The 21187-nt window shown below is 53.9% G+C and overlaps 2 protein-coding genes across 2 annotated transcripts in view; one reads left to right on the top strand and one right to left on the bottom strand.

Moving 5' to 3' along the window:
- RNF183 (ring finger protein 183) overlaps positions 1 to 21187 on the top strand; it is a gene marked incomplete at its 3' end in the record, with an annotated part of 360397 nt that overhangs the window by 185112 nt on the left and 154098 nt on the right. The gene's annotated exons all lie outside the window — the stretch shown is intronic.
- Positions 1 to 21187, bottom strand: part of RGS3 (regulator of G protein signaling 3) — a gene marked incomplete at its 5' end in the record, with an annotated part of 127536 nt that overhangs the window by 83235 nt on the left and 23114 nt on the right. The window contains 8 exon segments of the mRNA XM_082656624.1: positions 436 to 632; positions 5767 to 5806; positions 6662 to 7013; positions 7798 to 7903; positions 8663 to 8744; positions 15174 to 15229; positions 15794 to 15884; positions 17059 to 17119. Of these exon segments, the coding sequence (XP_082512750.1) occupies positions 436 to 632; positions 5767 to 5806; positions 6662 to 7013; positions 7798 to 7903; positions 8663 to 8744; positions 15174 to 15229; positions 15794 to 15884; positions 17059 to 17119 (985 nt within the window).

A 21187-nucleotide genomic window follows, 5' to 3' on the forward strand; every position in this document is an offset into this window, starting at 1 on the left:
GGAGCCAGGAAGCAGAACCCTCAGCACACAGTCCCTGTGACAATACAACCAGCAGCTGTAGCGTGTCTGCAATGGCCCCAGAGAAAGGGGAGGGGAGGGGGAGGGGGAAGGGGAGGGGAGTGGGAGGGGAGGGGAGGGGGAGGGGAGGGGAGGGGGAGGGGAGGGGAGGGGAGGGGGAGGGGAGGGGAGGGGGAGGGGGGAGGGGGGACCCGCTTGTCGCCGAGCTTCCCTGCCCCCACTCTCCTGTTCCTCCTCCTGGAAACCTCTGCTCCCTCAGTATAACCCCCGGAATCCTGAGCCCCTAAAGCTATTTGTCTTTCCCAAAAGGGGGTCCTCAGACCTGGAACGAGGTACCATCTCTGAGTCCCGGGGTGAAGGACCCTATTCTTTCTCACCTCCTCCAGAGGGAGCCCTTGGGGTCGGTCATCAGCTCACCTGAACAAAGATGGGGAACACCAGGACCTTGGGGGCCAGGGTGACGTAGGTGCCATAGCTTGAGTGTGGGGCATGCGGCCTCATGACCGGGCAATTCTGGTAGTTCCCATGGCCCTTCATGGTCTGCACCGTCTTCATCAGCCGACACTTCTTCCCCAGGCCCGTGTAAGACTTCCCTTTGCTGGGACTCCCTGATTCTGTGGAACAGAGATGGGGGACCGTGAGGCATTTCTACGCCCCCTGCAGAGGCAGGCCTCTGCCGAAACAGGGAACATGGTCTCAGTCCATTAACAGCCATTAACAACAGCGGCTACCATGCGCCGGGCCCTGAGCAAGGTGCTGAGAGGACAGGGAGGCCTCAGAAGGAATCTCCTCACACTCTGTGAGAGATACTACCGTGTAAACCCACAACTCCAGGGCAAGGACAGGTTCAGGTCACCAGGACCTGAACCAGACCTATCGGTTTGGCCTCGTACGTTTAAAAATCAGAAAATCTCTCAGATTCGAAAAATCAGAAGATCTGACCTCACCGGGCCCACAGTCCCACGTCAAACAAGCAATCAGATGGAGCATCCTGGGTGGCAGAGCACGTGTGGTCCCCCTTGTCCCCATCCCCACTGCTCCCTGCGCACACCCAACACTGCTGGCCCGTTTCATTGCCTCCCAGGTCCCTTGAACAAAGGGACTGGAGGTCATGTCTCTGCAGTGATAGCAGAGACAGTGGGCTTTCTCAGGATGTATGGGTGTCTGCCTTCTACTAGCCAAGGGAGCTGGAGCGGCCTGGCTCACTGAGTCAGTCCGGAATAGGGAGTGGCACCTGCCACTCCAGTTCCCAGGGAAGAGCACCCGTTCTGAGCCAGAGGGCTGCACCCAAATCCCACTCCTCTGCTCCCCAGCTTGGTGACCACCAGAAACTCACTTCGCCCCTCAGAGTCTTGGTTTCCTCACTGCAATTATAGTACCAAGCTCATGGGGTTGCTGTGAGGATTAAATGAGACACTCCAAGTAAAGCCCCTAGAATAATGCCTGGGACCTGGTAAGTGCGCGGTAAAAGTGAGCTGCTAACTTATTGTGGTTTTGTTGTTGTGATTTCTCCACTTGGGAAAGCGAGTTAATCAGATACTCCAGGGACTCTGGGAATCCTAGGCTTCATCGCAGCCAGGAGGTATTCCCCGGCTTGGCTATCAACGCACAAATTATTCTCATCAGAAAAGGGGGAGAGAGAGAGAGAGAGAGAGAGAAGAGAGAGAGAGAGAGAGAGAGAGAATGAATCACCCCCAGGAAAGAGAGCAGAGAGCTGCAGGGAGTCCCTCTATAAGGTGCCACAGCAGGACACACACCCTCATACTGAACAAGGGGTGGCATACAGATCTTTATCATGTCTCATCCAATGGGCAGAAGAGCAAAACACAGAGTAGCTAAAAAGTCAGGAATTCTTGGACACAAGCAGGTAGGAGATAAACTCCAGGGCATTCAGACTCTGCACACACCTGGGCCCCCTCCGAGGGTCCCTGCTGTCAGGTGGGCAACTGATCAGCCCTCCCTGACCTGAATGTGCAGTCCACGGGGGCCCAGGTCTCCTTCCGCCACCCCCAGTCCTGGCAGCCTGGGGGTGAGCAGGTGGCCTGACCCCAACTACATCTCGGGGAAGCTCCCCACCAACGCGTGGTCCACAGCCTCAGGGGAAAAACTCAGCTCGGAAGGTTTCACACTTTCCCCCTCTACCCACCCCATGCCCCTTCTCACCGAGCCGGGTAAGAAAAACAAGTCAACCCACACACACAAGTGACCACTGATCACAGCAGTATCCTGGGGCAGCACTCGAACCATAATAACCTAAACCACTTCCTGCTTCTTCAGGGAGTCACTTAGAGAAGAGTAAAAAGAGCGTGCACCCAGGACAGGGGCGGGGGGCAGATGCATGGAAGTACCTACCCAGCTCCTCGTCTGCTCTGGCCCCGGACGTCCGCCCCAGAGGGCTCTGTGCTGCCAGGCACTGGCCCCTTTGCTGAAAGAACCCATCCTGGCTCTCAAGCTCTGCACTGGATTTGAGTTGGACAAGACACCTGAACTTGAGCACTGGCCTCCTCCGAGACTGGCTGTGTAATAACCCTGACCAGGTTCCTTCCCCCTCTGAGCCAGAGTTTTCTCCACTGCAAAGCAGAGATAATACAGACTGCTGCCTTGCCTGCCCCAGGGCAGGTGAGGGCGCACACGAGAGACCCGATGGGAAAGGGTTTGGTGAATGGTACCAGGGTGTGAGGGTACGAGTATTATAAACCCAAGCCAACAAATAATCCACCCGTCAGGGCTGGCATTAGGACAGGGCTGCTGCGCCACAAGCTTTACCACGAACGGGGATCAAAGGGTCAGTCTGGAACTAGACAGTCTAATTTAACACAACCGAGCCTAGACCAGAGAAGGCAAAACCACACAGGACCGACAAGCAAGGCAAAGTAGACCAAACTTAACAAAGGGGGCTGTTTGCTAATGCCCAAATCTGGGCTTTTGCCCGCCCCCAGTCTGACCTTTAAAGGAATCCACTTCTTCCCTGCCCTAGCCCAGCTGCAGAGGGCTGTCACAGAATCTTTGCCTTGGGCCTAGAGAGTCATGAATAAGCCACTTGACATACACCTTTGCCTTCAGGTGGGAAGCAGCCCCATTTTATAGACAAGGCAACTGAGGCCTGGAGTGACTGAGGGACTTGCCCAAGGTCATCTGGCCAGTAACTGGTACAAAGCGGAATCAACCCAACCTATGTGGCATGCCCTCGTGCCCCATCTCCACATACCCTGGATAGTGTGTAGCAAGTGGGCTTGATTTTCCAAAACTGATTTTTTGAAGTATTTTTTTAAAAAAACAGTCCAAGTTATAACCCAGCTACTGAGCTCTGCGAAGGCAAACTCCTTAACTTCCCACCTGCTACCGCTTACACCCTCTGGTCTAAACCCCCATATCACCCCTTAAACACCTGCTTCACTGACCAAACAGTAATTACTCGGCTTTGCTCCGGCTTCCGAGGTGAGCCTTGGCAGCCATCCGTCCCCCGGCCGTGGCGAATCTGAGGCTGGGCTGCTTTCACAGGGCAAGGGACAATGCCAAGGGCACCCGCAGCCCTGGAGAACACGCCGACGACAGGCGGGCAGGCACCACAGGCCCCAGAAGGGCACCAGACCCCATTCTATTCAGGTTGGCTCAACCCACCCACCCTCCTGCAAGGAGGCCGAGCAGCCCAGCCAGAGGAGGAGACAGAAGTCGTCACCCTGGCGACAGCTTTAGCCTCTGGAGAACCCTGAGTGCGTTTAAGGGAAGATCTGTACCCTGAATTCCACCCCTTCCTCTGAACCCACGGACCAGGAGCTAGGAATATTTGATCCCTGGTAAAGAGCAAAGATGTCCTTGGATACCAAAATAATTATCATCGTGAAGAATAAATGAAGTCAGGGCTCCTCTGGTGGCGCAGTGGTTAGGAATCCACCTGCCAGTGCAGGGGACACGGGTTCGTGCCCCGGTCCGGGAAGATCCCACATGCCGCGGAGCGGCTGGGCCCGTGAGCCATGGCCGCTGAGCCTGTGCGTCCGGAGCCGGTGCTCCGCAACGGGAGAGGCCACATCAGTGAGAGGCCCGCGCACCGCGATGAAGAGTGGCCCCTGCTCGCCGCAACTGGAGAAAGCCCTCGCAAAGAAACGAAGACCCAACACAGCCAAAAATAAATATTAAATAAATAAATAAATTTTAGAAAAAGACTGAATGAAGTCAGGTCAAGTTCTTAATATAATGCATTCAAAAGTTACCACTGTTATTAACAGCAGCATCATTTCCTCGCTTGTCCCTCTCCCACAGCCTGCGTGACTCTGCCCTTCTTGGTTTACTAAGTACTGTATTCTCAGAGGGGAACCAAAACGTGGACAGAGGGGAGGACACCAAGAGGCATCTCTCGGCCGAAAAGGAACCACACCAGCCTGCCTCAACCCACACATCTCTCCAGTTCCCTTCTCCCATGAGCAGTCTGCAAACCTTGGAGGCAACCAGAGTCACTCCCCTTCAGGCAGTCACTCCAATAAAATTCTGTTGAGTACCTGCTGTCTGTCAGACCCTGGAACCAGCATCAGACACACGGAGGTGAGCAGGCCTAGGCCCTGCCCTTAATGGGGTCACCATTTAGCAGTGACATCTCCACTCTAACCTGATGCGGCAACTAAAAGCTTTTTTAAAACTCAGTGTTGAATCTCCATCAGACTTTTCTCCGGAAGGAACACAGATTCATTTCCAACAGACCAAGCCCTAACACCCAAATGCCCCAGCCTGGAGAGAACAAAGATGGCTTCCATCTGCAACTCTGAGCCTGATGGGAGCCATTTTCCCTCCAAAGGGCACCTGCTCTAAGCAAGCGTCGTCTTCATGCTACTGACAGAGGGGGACAGCAAGGAAGCAAGTCTGCAAGTGGTTGGGAAAAGGCCATTCACAAAGAAGGAGGTCAAAGAAGGAAGGGCTCAAGCATATCCAAGGTCAGCACCATGGACCACCAGGCAAGGTTGGTCTCAACCTTCCAGATACCACCTGGACTCCAGCCAGCTAGACTCAGGCCAGCGCAGAGAGGGCCTAAAGGAATGCCCAGCCAACTCCAGCAGCAACACTGATACCTCAGGTTTCCTGGGAGAAGGAACTGGTTTTGAGCCCAGCTTCTCTCCCTGGCCCTTAAAAAATAAGGTCAGGATTTGAAGGACAAAGGAGAAAAATCCCTTCAAACAGCAGAGCCATCTGTGCACTCCAAAGACAGCTAACTTCTGTGTAACATCACTCAGCAAATAGGCTGCCACTCAAAACCATTATCTCCTTCAATCCTCCCAACACCCTCTGAAGTGGGAATTATCAGCCCCGTTTTATAGATAAAGAAACTGAGGCTCAGTGAGGGGACATGAGTTGCTCAAACTCATACAACTCCAATTTGGAACCTCCCAGCTCCAAGTTCCGTGCCTCCCTCCCGAGCTGGCCTGACCACAGTGCCTACAGCACCTTACATATATTGGTTGCTCAGTAACGTTGGTTGAATCTCAGCTGAATGCCTGAGTCCTGAACACCATCTGTTAGACTGCTCTGGGAAGATGCCCTCTCTTCCTCCTCAGTTCAGGGTCCAAGGAAGAAAGACACTGGTTCAGTGAGGAAGAAAAAGGTCCCAAGAGGAGACAGACTCTGTGTCAAAATGGGGGGGGGATCTTGACTCTGTTGGGAAGGTCTCCCAACTCAGAGGAGGAGGAGGGGCCCAGCCTCGCAGCTAACCTCGCCATCTCTCCGGGACTCAGAGGGCACAGCAGCAGAGGAGAGACTCACCTTCGGGGATGGCATCCTCCTGGTACACAGGCCGCAGCAGCTGCGAGGGAAAGACATAGAACTACCTCAGCCCCAGGAACAGGGCAGACCACCAGGCAGGCTGCTCAGCCCTGGCCTGGGGACAGGAGGGGAGCACCTCAGGGCACGAGGGCAAAACAGCAGTCCCGCTAACGAGCTGAGAGGGGGGCCTGGAGGGATCACAGAATCTAGAATGTTCGAGTTGAACGAGGCTTTAGCTGTCATCAAGTCTAACCCCTTGAAGTGTGTTCTGTGAAACACTGGCACTTGGGACGCTAACAACTCCGCCACAAAGGGTGCACCGTCAGGGGAGTTTGAGAAATGCTCGGTTAAACAAGGGTAAACCACCTTCTTCGCTGCAGATGCCCTCAGAGCCTCAAATAGGCTAATATGCATCGGGAATCTCCCAGAGGAGGAAGAGAGTATAAGGTGTTTCTCAAACTCATTTGACATCAAGAAACTTTCTTCCCAGAGTATCTCCTGGGACCGATATTTTGGGGCACACACGCTGACATTCCATTACTCCATCTTACAGCTCCTACGATGGGCTTGCTGCCTACCACGCAGCCCATTCCGCTGAGGATAAGTGCAGACTGGCAGAAAGCTCTTCCTTCCTTTGAGGTGAAATCTTCTACCGTGTGACCTCCCATGGTCCTGGATCTGTGCCCTGAGGCCACAAAGATCCACCTGCTGTCTCTGCCGGGGACAGCCCAACAGGACAGCCCTATAGAGGCTGGAGCTAACACATAGTCCACTTCCCTGCTCCCCACTCCAAGCCCCTGGCAGGCTCCTCACAACACAACTTTGAGTCTTCGCATCTTCCTGGCCTCACTCAGGGACCCATGCCCTTCACCTCCCCTGAACCAGCTGTCCATACCTGGCTCCCAGGGTTCAGCGGGGCCAGGATGATGTAGTTGGGGTCGGCGGGGGCAGTGGCACGGGACAGTGCAGGCAGGGTGTGCTGGCCCCCGCGCTTGGTCACCTCAGTGTAGCGCTCCCAGCCACCGAGCAGCAGCCCATCCGAGCTGTCACACACCAGGTGACAGCTGTGGCGCTGCTCTGGCCGTGCCTGGGCCCCGTGGGTGCAGTTCTTCTCCCGCTTGTTGGGGGGCGACTGGAGGTCATGGGTCGACTTGCAGGACGCCCGCCGCAGGACCCCGCCATCTGGCCCCGGCTTGACCTGGGGGACCATACGCCACACAAGCAGGATGATCTCGCTGGGGCAGCTCCTGGAAGTTGGAGGAGGCGGGGAGTCACAAAGGGAAGTTGAGTCTGGGGGAGACCAAAGTCAGCCATGGTAGGGGCCTGTGGGGGCAGAGAGGAAGAGAGGGGAAGAGGGCAGGGAAGCCCCAGTGCCAGAACAGGAAGGGATGCAGAGGCCATCTAAAGTAGAGACAGCAAAGGGGTCCCTTAGGTCGACTCTAGTTGACTGGCAGAGGCTGGGAAGGACACTGAGGCCAAGGCCAAGTAAACGAGAAAGAAGACCAAACTCAACTAGCGACGTGCCTCCTGGACACAAAGTGTTATCAAGGAGGAGCAGGCAAGCCACGGCCTGTGTACAACCCCTCATCCGGTCATTCCAGAAGCAAACCTAAAATGGGCCACAAGGGCTTTAACCCAGAGGGTCGAAATTTAGGAGACCCCAAAATTTAAAGAATAACTGTTTAATTGTGCAATTGAAAATGTTCGCAACATCTACGCATCCTTAGGAAACCAAGGGCTTAGCTCTGAGGTAGCAGAACTAATGAGCTAAAGTAGAGAGCGACCCCCTGGAGCTGCACCACGAACCACAGGGTCTGTTTGAGAGCTTCTTCCCCGCTGTCTGCTCTGGGATCCAAAATTGCTCAGAACCTGAACCTTCCAATTTCAGGCCAAGAAACTGATTCCCCAAGGAGCAAAGTGAATTGCTCACGGCTGGGAAGGAGGGACGGGCGAGGCGTGTGCCCAGGTCTGGGGAGGGGAGGGGAGGTGCGCCCCAGCCCGAGGCCCCGGGCTGCCCGCCGCCCCTGTCACCGGATCTCGTGTGCCAGCTCCACGCATTTCCAGTGCTCCACGGGCCTCTCGTTCAGCTGCAGCACCGTGTCCAGCTGCTGCAGCCCTGCCCGCTCTGCCGGGCCCCCTGCAGGGACAAAGAAAAGCCACTCAAGGGCTCCTGAAGCCCACAACCCCCTCAAAAGCCCCGGGGTCCTTTGCTTCCAGTGACCTTGGACAAGGACCGCTCCCCTCTGTTTCTTCACCTGTCAATGAGGGGCCAACCTCGGGGGCTCTCGGGGACCTTGAAGGGAGGCTCCCCTTTGCCCTCACTTCCTCCCTGCCCGCGTACCCAGTACTGGCTGACCTCTCTCTGCTGTCCACCTCCCCGCCAGGCCCCCCTCCCTGCCCAGGGCCTCCCACCCCTTGAGAACCCTTCCTTGCTGCCAGGCTCACAGGCAATGGGGGCACCCAGATCACCATGTCCCAGCTTCTCCACTTTGGATGCTCACTCTGTGACTAGAAGTCTTTTCTTTGTGAAAAATAGGGAGGGAATGACTATTTTTAAGTGCTAATCAGGCTGGAATAGGATAAAATACTGCTTCCAAATCGAGTTCATAAATGACTCTCATTTTCCCATGCAGCCATTACTGAAAATATAGGTTTAGTTCCTGTTTGAAATGATTGGGAAACAAAATATAAAAATCTATTTTCATTTTGATTAAAAACAAAAAAAAAAGAGTAGGTGTATTTTCATAGACCTCACTTTCATCTGTGGTCATTTAAAAATATTATTCTTCTCATTTTGAAAAACCAGGACACTTTGCTCCAGTTTAGGGCTCCCCTTTCAGTTCCAACATCTTGTTTGCAAAGCCTCGGGCTGGCATCACCCGAGACACTCACTCACCGGAATCCACGGCCTGGACTCGGACTGGAGAGTCGCAGCAGATGGTGAAGCCGAAGCCGTCCTTCCCCCTCGGGATGGTAATCTAGGACACAGCCCTGCCCAGTTACTCCCAGAAGCCATGAGGCTGCTGCCTCTGCTCCAAGGTCGTGAAGAACACAGTCCCCACCCCAGAGCCACCTTCCTCTCCAAGGCTGCTGGAGCCAAGAAGGAGGCTGGCCGGCCCCTCGCTGTCCCTATCTTGGCCCAGGCAACTTGAGCACTGGGTTGTGGGCCAAGCAGGAAGGCTGGGAGCTCAGGAGGTAAGCCAGGCCCATGTGGAAGGGCCCAGACCAAGCCTTGGAAGGCTGAATCTCGCCTTCCTCAGCCCTGGCAGACATGTGGCCTAGCTCTTTACCCAAGGGCCCACTGCACTGCACGTCTCCACCTCACCTGTGACCCACTGCCTGCTCGGTCCCCTCCTCCTTTCCCCAGGGGTTCATGGAGCATCGGCCCAAGGCTGGCCCCATGCTGAGGGCCCAGAGACAAAGCCGGCCTGTTGGCTGCCCTCCCAGAGCACAGGGGAGGGAAGACAGGGATGCACACACTCACCACCTCAGGCCAAGGGGCAGGGGACACGTGCTAGGCGTCTCAGGGCCGTCCACTGCCAGGGCCTCAAGGTATCAGTGAGGGCTCCCGGGTGAGGGGGCAAGTGAGGGCACAGATAGGCTTCCTGGCTGAACCTGAACTAGCCAATGACCTCACTGTGCCTGCTGCAGCCTGTGTGCGTGGCAGGTGCACAACCCCTACTTTCAGAAGTCCCCTGAAAGGTCCCTGCCATCTGGATGCTCTTTTCAAAGGAACATGCAATTATTGAGCTCCTACTGCATGCCAGGCTCTGCTGAGGTACCAGGTCATGAGGCCTTGGTCTCTGGCTCCCAGAGGAGCATGAGGGTACACTGATCTCTAGAAAGCAAAGCAGGTCATGTTAAGCATTACAGCAAAACGTGAGGATGGTGCTGGGAAGAGTCCTTTGTGCTTTGACTTTAGATGACAGGCCTGGAGCACGGCAGGAACCAGCAAGTGCTCCGCTAGTGAGGACAGAGCTGCAGCCTCCCACCAGCAGAGGAAAGCTGGCAGGGGGCGGCGTGGTCTGCTAGCTCAGTTCAGTTCTACCTTGCTGCATGCCCTCTCTGTGCACCCCCAGTTAGGCTTTGGGAGGGGTGCAGAAAGCCCAGCCCCTGCCCACTCAAAGAGCAATTCCAGGCTGCTCAGAGCAGGTGTATGAGAGCAACAGACTAAGGCAGCTGAAGTCAGAAAAGGGGTCTGGCGCCCTGGATGTGGCGCGGGCCCCGGTGCAGCATGGGGTAGGGCACCCCAGGCAGGCTGAGGAAGAAGCCAGCTCAGCAGCCCTGAAAGAGGTCAAGGGCCACCGCCTCGTTAGGAGACTGCTGTCTCCTTCCTTTAGGGGTTACCTCTTCCAGGCTGGGTGCCGGCATTCACCTGCCAGCTGTCCCAAAGGCCAGGCATGGGAAAGGGGGGGCCGGGGAGCCCGGGGTGACCCAGGCCCTTGGATGCTGCTGGGGAGGCCCCTGAGGCTCTGCTTCCCACCAGCCCTGGGCCTGGATTCAAAGCGAGTTTGTAAAACAGGAAATCTGACAGACAAGGGGAAGGGGCGGGGGGGGCAGGAAAATACCCTGTTCCCATAAGAATTCTGGGAAAACACACAGCTAAGACAGGAAGAGAAAAAAAATGGAAAGAAAGAAAGAAAAACAAACTCTGGAGTGAGCGCGGAAAGCCCAGACTGAGGCCAAGGGACGATGACAGGAGCCCAGTCCACTCCATGCAACCAGCAGGGATTTTAGGGACCTCACAGCCCACCCTCAACCCAGGCAGAAGCTGGGATGCCAGCATTTTGCTAGCACTTCCCCAGTCCTACACCACCAAGAGCCACGGCCCCTCCTGCCTGGGGTGCGGCTCTGGAAAACCAGTCCCAGCACCCAGGGCCAACAGTTTGGGGACTGGCCCCAAAGCTGAATCTGGAGAGAAGGAGGGTGCTCCAGAAAACAGCCTGTTCCCCGCATCCAGGTGGGACTGTGGACAGGAGACCCCTCTGCCTTCCTGGGCACCAGGCTAAGCAGAGCCAGTCCAGACAACAGTCCAGGCCAGCTGGGGGCTGGGAAGAGGGGAAGAGGAGACGGTGTTGGGAAGCAAGCCCCTCTCCTGCTCAGTGTGAGGGGGTGGGACTGCATAAAGGAAACAGAATTATGCTCTGTCTATCGTGACCACGACCACGTTGAGAGGACAATGTCCAAAGAACCTGATCATCACTGCAGCCCTGAGGGAATGCAGGGCTAGTTTCAGTATGCCCATTTAACAGAGAAGGAAACTGAGGCCTGAAGCAAGTAAGCTCTCAGCCCTCCTCTCTGACCTCAGGGTCAAGAGACAAGGGAAGCAGCCCTGCCCTATCTCTGGGACCTCAGCGACTCCTGGCAGAGGCCATCCTTCCTGGGGTGCTTCTTGCTCTTTCCTGTCCAGTGCAGGAACTGCTACTGCTCTCAGATCTCACCCATGCCAGCATCTCACTTCTGCCCTCCTGCCTGATTTCTGACCCTCTGTCATGCCTAGACTTCAATCCCAATCCCTAAATGCCATAGTTATTGAACCCCCTGCACCAGGCACTTCATACATATTCCGTTTACTTTCACAGCATCGTCACATTATCATCCTATTCCACTGACAGGAAGACTGAGGCTCAGGGAGGTAAACTGCCATGCACAAGAGTCAGACCTCAAGAAGGGCAGAGCTGGATGTGAGCCCGGGTCCGGCACAAAGCTGGTACTCTCAACCCCGCACTACTTTCTAGCAGGGGATCCGTCTTGAACTTGAGTCCCAGAGCCCCAGGCCCGGACCGCACTCATGCCTGGTCCTACTGTGACTGCCAGAGGGTCCCGGTCCTCAGGCCTGTAGTCCCAAGTGACCGAGGACTTCTCGACCTCCCATCCAGTGCCCTCTGTGCCTCACCACCCCGCCATCCAGTTGCCAGCGTCACAGGGGCGCCTCTGCAGGCTCCAGGAGTGCGGGAGGGCCCTGAGAGCTGGGGACTGGAGAGAGAACACACGTGTCCCACTCACGGTGCAGGAGGCCCCTCTGAGCATCTCCCTGAGACCTAAGTCTGCCAGTTTGAAGGAGTTCAGGACCCAGATTCCAGGCTGGTCATTAAAACACAGAGGGACTTTTCTATACTTTTAAAATCAGAACCATTCCAGAGTCCCATCAGCTTGGACATTCCCCAAATCTGGACATCCCTTGCCTTCACCCTGTCTGACACCATGCCCTTTTTATAAGAAAAAAAAATGTCCCTCACAGTTCCAGAAGAGTCTTGGGGGCTAAGGGATCATCACTCCCACTCTGCCCCACATCCTGAGACTGGAGGCTGAGGGCCAAGCCCTCTCCGTGAAGTTGGGCTCTGGAGCCAGAGGACTCCGGACCCACTTCAAGGCATCACAGCCACCCGGGAGGAAAATCATGTGTGCGCACATATACGCAGACACATCCTACCTCGCTCACAAGCACACACCAACACACGCTAGAACACAATCACACCTACACAACACAGGACAGGCACTGCCGTCCCATCAGAAGTAGGGAAAGTTAGCAAAAAAACACAAATCCAGCTGCTCAGCAACCTAGCCACTTACGATCTCAGGCTTGGGATGCTCTTTTTAACCCACACTCCTCCCAAATAAAAATGACAGAAAATCAACTAGATAATCTCACCATGGACACCACCCAGTCAGTGGTTAGGATGGCGAAGAGCTGGCCTCGTCTGCCCCTAAGGAGGGGCGGCAGGTAAAGGCCACCTTGGGGCCAGTTCCTGCCTCTATCCTCCCCCCCAGATCACAATGAACCTGCAAGGGGCCAGGAGGAGGCAAGAAAGGCCTTGTGGGAAGACAAGTCCTGCTCGGTGAGCCCTCACCCCTGACCCCCAATGACACCCCATGCACCCCCCAAGGGGCCAAGCACCCACCTGGCGGTAGCGGCGCTCCGAACACACCTTGCAGAGCCCATTGTAGCGGTTCATGGCTGCGGGTCCTGCCTCGACTGCCGCCCCATGAAAACCCGGCTCTCCCCCCCAGCAGTGGGAGCCCGCACTGCGCCCCGTCAGCCTGGCATGACCGCCCTGGGAAGCCCGCCCCGCAGAAGAATGGCAGGAAATCACCTCTCACCTCCCCAAGCCCTGTCTGTGCTGTGTGCCTCTGCACGATAAGCCCGAAGGCTTCCTGAAACCTCCGAATGACAAGGAAGAGGGAGAGTTTTATATTAAAATTCCTGTCAACTAGTTAGTATTCCCCGGGCCCCGGCGGGGAGAGGGCGCCTTTGTTCTGGCTGCATTCTCCGCCATGGGCCACTTTGTGATTCCAGTGTTCTCACAAACACCCCTGCCTGGAGGAGAACCCAGGCAGAAAACACGGCCCACTCTGTAACAACGCCGCCTCCCCCTGCAAATCCCAGGATCCCTGGTACAAATGCAGGGAACTAACTCAGCCTAAGAACCTAAGGATGCTTTGCTCCCACAGACATCCCACGTCAAGACAGGGAATACAAAACATCTGGAGTTTGCCTGCCACTCAGAAGCTACTTAAAAGTCAGTTTCCTCATCCATGTTTGTGGGCTGCTTGAAGGATCTGATGACAGACCATAAAGTCAAGTTGGGAAGGGATTTCCAATCACTAGATAATCCAGCGTCCTCTTTTTACTGGTGAAGAAGTGGGGGCCTTGAGCAGTTGAGATCACACAGCAGGGTGGGGTGGAGCTGGGACCAGAGCCCCAGTCTTGATCCCTGCCTTGTAGAGCAGCGCCTGGTGAGCCTAGAGCCCCTTCCACCAACCTCAGAGCCCCTGAGGAAAACTACCCAGCCACTCACATCCTTCATGCCAGAGAGTGTCCCTTGGTCCAGCCCAGCTCTCGTTACTGTGACAGTGGTCAGGCCACCCAGGTTTCTAAGCCTCCATCCCTCCACGCACACGAAGAGGGAGTTGAACAGGTCACCTCTTGAGATTCTCCCCCTGCTCTAACCAAGTCTCTGACGATCGCCCACACCTTGCTGAGCCCTACGGACATCTCTGCGTGTGCAAGCCGAGGAAAATCAAACGCCCTCAGAACAACGGCCCCAGAGGTCAGGGCCTGTGTGCAGAGCCCGGCACGAAGGAGGACTCTCCCAGGCCACCTAGAAACCTGCAGTGTCGATGTCCGGGCACTTCTCACAAATCCCCAGGGAGACTCCCTGGTCACTGTCCTCTCTGTGCTCGGCATGTACACAGAGAGGGAGAAAGGCCTTTGCAGCTCCTCCACTGAAGCTGGAAGAAAGCTTTTAAACTTGTAATGAAGCCACGGAAAACAGAGATCCAGCAAGTTACTCTAATGCTGTACTATCCAATATGGTAGTGATTAGACACAGGTGCAATATAAATTTTAAAATAAAATTTAAAATTCAGGTCCTCGTTCATATTAGCCACAATTTCGAATGCTCAGTAGCCACCGGTGGCTAGCGGCTGCCATAATGGGCAGTGCAGCCCTAGCCTGTACGCTCTGTGAGGGCAGGGATCTTTGACAGCTATATCCTGGCACCCGGCACAAGGCCTAGCCCACGTAGATGTTCAATAAATACTTAATGAATGAATGAGTGACTGACTTGAGTGAATGAAAGGGGAAATGTCTTGTAGCTAATAATACACCTAAGTGCCATATATTATCATGGAAAATATCACTGTCGTATCTTCCCAACTAGGCCACTTGCAGGAGACAGCCATACCAGAAGGCATGTTTGCTGGCTGTGTGACCACAGAGAGTGACCTAACATCTCTGAACCTTACAAGTCTCACTCATCTGTGAAATGGGTAGTAACAACCACCTCAGAGGTGGGAGTGAGGGTCATGTTAGATAACAACCGAGGGGCTACTCAGCACTGGGGGCTTGTTTCTCCCTCCCTTAGTGGTTAGAGAAAAGCAGAGATCACCTGCCATGGCCTGCAAAGGGACAAATTTGGATGAATTCCCCAAAATCCCTACAGGAAGGTTCCTCTCTAGCTTCAAAGCCCTAATGAAGTGAGGACCCATCGGTCTCGGGCTCAGACTCACAGCTGCTCCCTGATATCAAGGGGGCCAAACTGGAAGGGGAACTGGGCCACAGTGGCAGGGGAGGCAAGGGGCCTGAGGGGGCCTGCAGGAAAGGGAGGACTCGGCTTCAAGAGACCAAAAGTCAGTACAACCCAGACTCCTCTATTTCCAGGGGCCAGGGCCCGGCTCTCTCCCCACTCCTGCCCCAAGCTTGAGTAACCCGAGAAAAGCACCAGAAATAACCTCTTAAAAATGCACAACTTGCTGAGTTTCCAAGCACCAAGTGAACCTGAGTCTCAGTCACCGAGTGCTGCCCTGTTTAGGGGTCTCCTGGGCCAAGGGACTGACCAGAAGCAGGTTAGAGCCCAGAGCAGTGCTCAGGGCCCGTCAGTCCTGCCCAGGTTGTCCCCACCTACCTTGAGTTTCTCCCTGTTCTCGGTGTCCTCACCTCCCAACGGTCTCAACAAAGGGTCTGGAAGGTGACAGAGCAGAGTCAGAAAGTTTCTGCTGGCATCTAAGTGCCCGTTCCACAGACCACCCAAAGGATGAGGCCAGGGTGCCAGGCCCATGTGGAGGACAAGGTCACTGCTGGCCCCCAGGATGTGGGAATGCCCAGGCTCGGGCCAGGCAGGGGCTCAGGAGACAGATGGGTGCATGGGAAGGACAGAGCAGAAGGGGAGAATCCTCAGGACCCACAGCAGGGCCCACATGGCCTGTCTGCAGAGGTGGGCGCCCCAAGGTCAGCCAGGCAGCCCAGAGGGGATCCTGAGACCACGGACCCTGAGGAATGGCCACACGGGAAGGTCCAAAAGCCCAGCCCTCCATGAGCTACATAAATAAAGGAGTCATGGGCATGAGGCTGCCTGCAGGCTGCATTCTAGCAAGCACTCGTGAGAAGTCCCTGGACCCAGGGTCTGATGGCAGCCTAGGGTGACACATGCCACAAAACACAGGGACTGAGGCTACTACACAGTGGAGTGGGGGGAGCCCTGGGGGTCGGCATGTCTGGGCAGAACTGAAGGTGGTGGGCATGCACCTCTCAGGGGCCGCAGTCTCCGCCTGGCCACCTTCAGGTGCTTGGTCCGGCCCAGGTCCTCTCCCAGCAGGTAGTACCAGCCGCTGGTCTCCTGTCACAAGAGAAGGCGTGACATGCTCAGAGGAGACAGAGGGCACAGGTCAGGCAGCCACCAATCCCCGTCAAAAAGCAGCAGCTGGACAGCCTCCTCAGGAGCAGCGTCTCTGCAGACACACACACTCCAGCCTCCCTTCCCCGAACCCTCGCTTCCCACCTCCAGGAAGCCCTCCTTGATGCTCCAGGCAGAGATGATCCTCCCCTCTGCCGACTTCCCACGCCTCTTGTCCCTGGAGAACAAGTCTACTCACAGGCTTGCCTTCCCCACTAGGCTGTGCACAGGCTCCTTGATGTGCCTAGCACTGTGCCTGGTACACAGCAGGAGCCCAATAAATGTTGACAGAACAGAAGGAAGGGAGGGAGGGAGGGAGGGAGAGGCCAGAAAGCAGGCATCCTGAGGCCTCTGAGCAGTCCCCAGGGGCAGACATCTTCTCCCAAGAGGGAATAAGCCCAAGACTGCAGTCAAGACAAGATAGTTGGGACCCACATGTAGGATAAAGGGTCCTCAGCCACCTACCCCAGACTTCACTTCCAGGACACAGAGCTGGGTGGCAGGGCCACCTGGCAACTCCTTGCAGCAGGCCACCAGGACATCTCCAGGGATATGCAAGAGGTGCACATCCCTCCCCTGCTCAAAAGCCTCCAACGCGGGGAGCGCCATCCAAGTAGAGCTGCATAAGGGTCTGGCCACCCAGACGGAGGGGCCTCTAGGTCCCAGAGTCCTCACCCAGCCTGAAGAAAAGCTCCACAGAGGATGCTCACTCCATCCCTGAGCACCTGCTAGGCCCAGAAACCTGAGACCCGGCAAACAACGTCAAGGCAACCCCTGGAACAGACCACGAGAAGCACCCGTCCCTCATCCTCCAGGGCAGGGAGTGCTCTGAGCTCTGAGGGACCTGCCTGTGTCCTTAAGGGAAGACACCAGACCTAGAGCCTTCTGGGAAGACTTGGAGCCGCCTAACAACTGGTCTCTGACAAGAATGAGCCAAGGCAGGAACTCAGACCCTTGGTCACACCGGTAACAGTGTTGTTATCAGGCCTGGGGGCACTGTCTCAGTGGGGCACCATCTCACTGAAGCCCCGCCGCAGGGCTTCCAGACAAAGGCCTCTGCCTGTACCAGCCCTGGCCTAGGTGGCCTGACCCTGCCAGAAGCTTCCCTAGGACCCACCTTGTCCGGAGTCAGGAGGGACTTCACCCCGAAGCTCATGCAGCCGATGAGTCCACTCTGTCTGGGAGAACAAGAGAAGCTCGAGTGAGCACCTTTTCATTGCACCACATCGGGAGGTCGATTGTCAAGTGTAACATAGGTTTGCCTGATGCACTGTGGTTTACGAAGCACTTTTACCTGCATTGTCTCATTTGATCTTTCCAACTTTGTGAGTGAGGCTGGAGCTATTCTCTCCACTTCACAGAGGAAAAAACTGAGGCTGAGTTGATCCCCTTGCCAAGGTCACAGGACTCATTAGTAGTAGAGTCCCATGGGAAGCCAACCACAGAAGCTCAGAGTTACCTCGGAGGCTTGAACTGTTCTGGTGCTGGTAGGTCTGAAGAGCCAGTCCCCAAAGGGAATTTCAGCTCCCACGTCTGCTGGTGATGCTCAATCCAGGAGAAAAGTTATGGGACCTCAAGCTCAAGAGGCTTTGTCTTAGGTCCAGGCAAGACCTGGGCAGCGCTTGGACAGTTCCAGGTCAAGGTCCAAACCAACCTGACACACAAAAGTTGCCAAGAGCACCCTGACCTGGCTGCCAGTGGGCCAGTACACACGAGCCAGGGTCAGGACTCATGTGCAGACAGGCTGAGTTCATTTGGGTCCTACTTGACTAAGGGTTAATTCAAAGCTCCTGAAACATGTCCATCACTGAGTTCCAGTGTGCAACACTGAGGGACTGATTGATACCTGGCAGCTTCCAACAGTGATGGCATAGATGAATATTAATGAAATGCCAAAAATAATATTGCTATTTTGAGATAAAAGCAAGTTTACAAATCTATAGTTTAATGAGAAGGATGTCCACCAAAATATTAACAATGGGTGTATCTGGCAGGTAGGAATAGAAAGGTTTTTCTTTTCTCCTTTGGGTTTTTACTGTTTTTAAATTTTCACTGGGAACAAGCGCTACTTTAAGAAATCAGAAAAAAAAAAAGTAGTATAAATGTATTTGAAAGTACTTCTATTCTACCACACCTTTCTCTACCCTAACACTAGAGCTGCTTTTTTTTTTTTTCCTACCTCTTCTCTCTTAGCGTATCGCCAACTCAGGCCTCTTCAGAGATTGGTTTAATAGCTATTAATCAAGAAACAACATGGGCATTAAGACTGGAGCAGAACCCTGAGGGTTGACTTCAACATGTGAGGGACCCACACGGACGAGGGATTCAGCAGATTCTGGGGAAGGCACCATATCAAAGCCAAGGATGTAATGAGCTGCCCAGATGGGTAGTGAACTAACTCCCTGGAGAGGTGCCTCCTCGGAGCCTGGGCTAAGGGGGCCTGAACAAGTCCACAGAACACCCTGAAGAGCCTGTCCAAGCCCTGTGCCCCAGAGCCTACTCCTGAGATCAGACTCAGTATGTCCAAGGTGGGGTCTGCGCATGGGGGTCTGGAGAAAGCTATCCAGGGGATCCTACAGGGCACCCACCCGTGCCTGCCCCAGTCGAGGACCGGTAGTGTACAACTTTATAAATACATTTTGTTTGGATTCTCCAGAAAGGGTGGCAGCCTACCGCCTGACAGTCCTAAGCAAAACAAAACTGCCTTCTTGCCGGGAGCCAAGCCAATTGAGGGCCAGGGATGCAGAATACTGGGGATGGATTCTCAAAGCTGGTACCCCTCCCCCACAGATGCACACTCTGCACCAGGCCATGTCTCCCCAGCTACTCTCACTCTGCTACCACCCCCGCCCCCAGCTCTCTCTTCCTGCCCCTGCTTTCCTGCAGCCCGGGCTGCACCTGCTCTCTTCTCCTTCTTTGCCCCCTCCCATCATACCAGGCCATATTAACCATCTACCGATAGAGAACAGCGTAGTCACTCCATTAAAGCGACCCTTCCACATCCACCTGCCCACCCAGCACCAAAAACAAATACTCCTCCCTCCTGGCAAGTGGCCAAGTCAGCACTAATGGAGGGGCAGCTGCAGTGACCAACATGAGTGGCAGACACTGACCTGAGCTGACATCCCAGAAAAGCCTTGTCAAGACTTTGCCAGAGTCCTCATCACTGATTTAATTGTGTGTGTCAACACATTCAAAAGCAACCCAGCTGGTATCTAGGTGCCCACACTGCCTTGCTGTACACTTTTCTTTCACACTGAGTATGGCTGTAACTTTCTAAATCTCCAGGCAGGACGCTTTAGCTGTAATAAAGGCTGCCTCTCCCTGCTCTTCAGTAAGTGGAAATTTCACCCACTGGGGCTTAGAGAATACTAAATGGTTAATAGCCTCCCGTGAGCTTTGCTTCCTGCTAAGGGGCCTCCAATGATTTCATGATAATTTAGGCCAAGCAAATGGTCACAGTTAATGTCCATAAGCAGGAATCTCTAAGTGTTCTTCAATTAGCTACTTCTGAAGCCTGTTTTTGAAAACCTTTGGAAGAAGAAAGACTTTTTCTACATGCAGCCTGAGTACACGGTAATACACTGGTCAGGTAATAAACTTGGGACACCGCCTGAAATTTCTCTAGGCACAAAGTCTCAGGGGCCAAGCCTTGGGTACTTCTGAATGCCAAACCCTAAGCTCAGTGAAGCCTTGACAAACGGATGAATCCATCATGCCCACGTTGGCAGGCACTGGGCAAGGAGCTGCAGCATTAAGGAAACAAGACAAACATTCAGGAATTTAAATACCAGTTCAAGACAGCAATACAAGGGATGTCACTAGACAGAGTGAGACTGAGAGATGAACAGTACAGGCAACAAATGCTGAAAGCTTAGAGAGGCAAGAGGTAGTTTAGGACTGAGATGCTCAAAGAAGGCCTAAAGAGTTAAGCCAAAGAGAAGGAAAGGAAGAGCATTTCAGGCAAAGGCAACAGCTGGTACAAAGGCTCAGAGGTAAGGCTTCATGGAACATTCAAGGGCAATAGTACAGCCAGCCCTCCGTATGAAAGGATGCGGAACCCATGGATACGGAGGGCCGACTATACTGTACCACTTTATATAAAGGGACTTGGGCATCCGTGGATTTTGGTATCCACAGGGGTCCTGGAACAAATCCCCCATGGACACAGAGGGATGGCTGTACTTGGCTCAGTTTACTTTTGAGCACAGGGTAGGAGACCCGCTACAAAATGAAAATGCATTATTTTAAGGGAATGCACTTTAATTCTCTCTCTCAGGGGCTTAAACTATTTCTGTTACAGACTTATCCCATTTAATCTCAATTTATTTTTAATTTGATGGCTTAAATCGCACAATATTTTTCCAATCATTTTTTCTTTCCTTAAGCTCAGTCCCCACCTCTGGTCACAAGCTTTCTAACTTTATGGCACTGCACTTGGCACTGAGGTTTTTTATAAAATAGTTTAAAGGAAAGAGCACAGAGTACCCAGGATAGCGTGCGACACACAGCAAGCAGCCTCTCCATGTACGTAATTACTATTAGCATAAAAGATTACGCTTTTCAAACACATGCTGTGTATGTTTTGGGGGTTTTTTAACTTGGTGCATAACATTACAATTCTCTCTAAGATTGTTCTCTGACCACAAGTTCTGAAAACACTATGATTGACACTAGAAGCTTCAGTTTGGCTTCTACCATATCATCAAACAAAACTTTTAAGTAGTTCAGTTCCATAATCAGTGATATTAAGGAGTTACTGCTAATTTTTAAATGTGATAATGGCATTGTGGTTGTTTTCTTAAGCCATCTTTTAGAGATTTATATAGCTGAGATGAGATGATGTCTGGGATTTGCTTTAAAATAATCCACTGGAGGAGGGGAAAGTGGGTGAGGGCATAAATGAAATAAAATTGGCCATATATTGATAACGGATGAAGCTGGGCTATGAGTATGTGAGGGTTTATTACATACTATTTTCTAACTTTGCATATGTTTGAAAATGTCTATAATTTCTTAAAAACTCACAGAACCTGCAAGCCAAAAGAAATCTTTGAGATCACTGCATTTTACAGGTGAAGAAAATGAGGCCCAGAGCAGGGAAGGGACCTACCCACAGTCTCATAGCGAGCTGGAGCCAAGCCAAAGTCTACTGCTCTGAGGCCTGGTTCTCCTCAGCTCCCACCAAGAGCTGAAACCACTGTGTGAGCTGAAATCAGCCAGCACCCCCCGAACTTCCTTGTAGA

This window comes from Grampus griseus (genome assembly GCF_964374135.1).
Source record: "Grampus griseus genome assembly, chromosome: 6".
Classification (NCBI taxonomy): domain Eukaryota; kingdom Metazoa; phylum Chordata; class Mammalia; order Artiodactyla; family Delphinidae; genus Grampus; species Grampus griseus.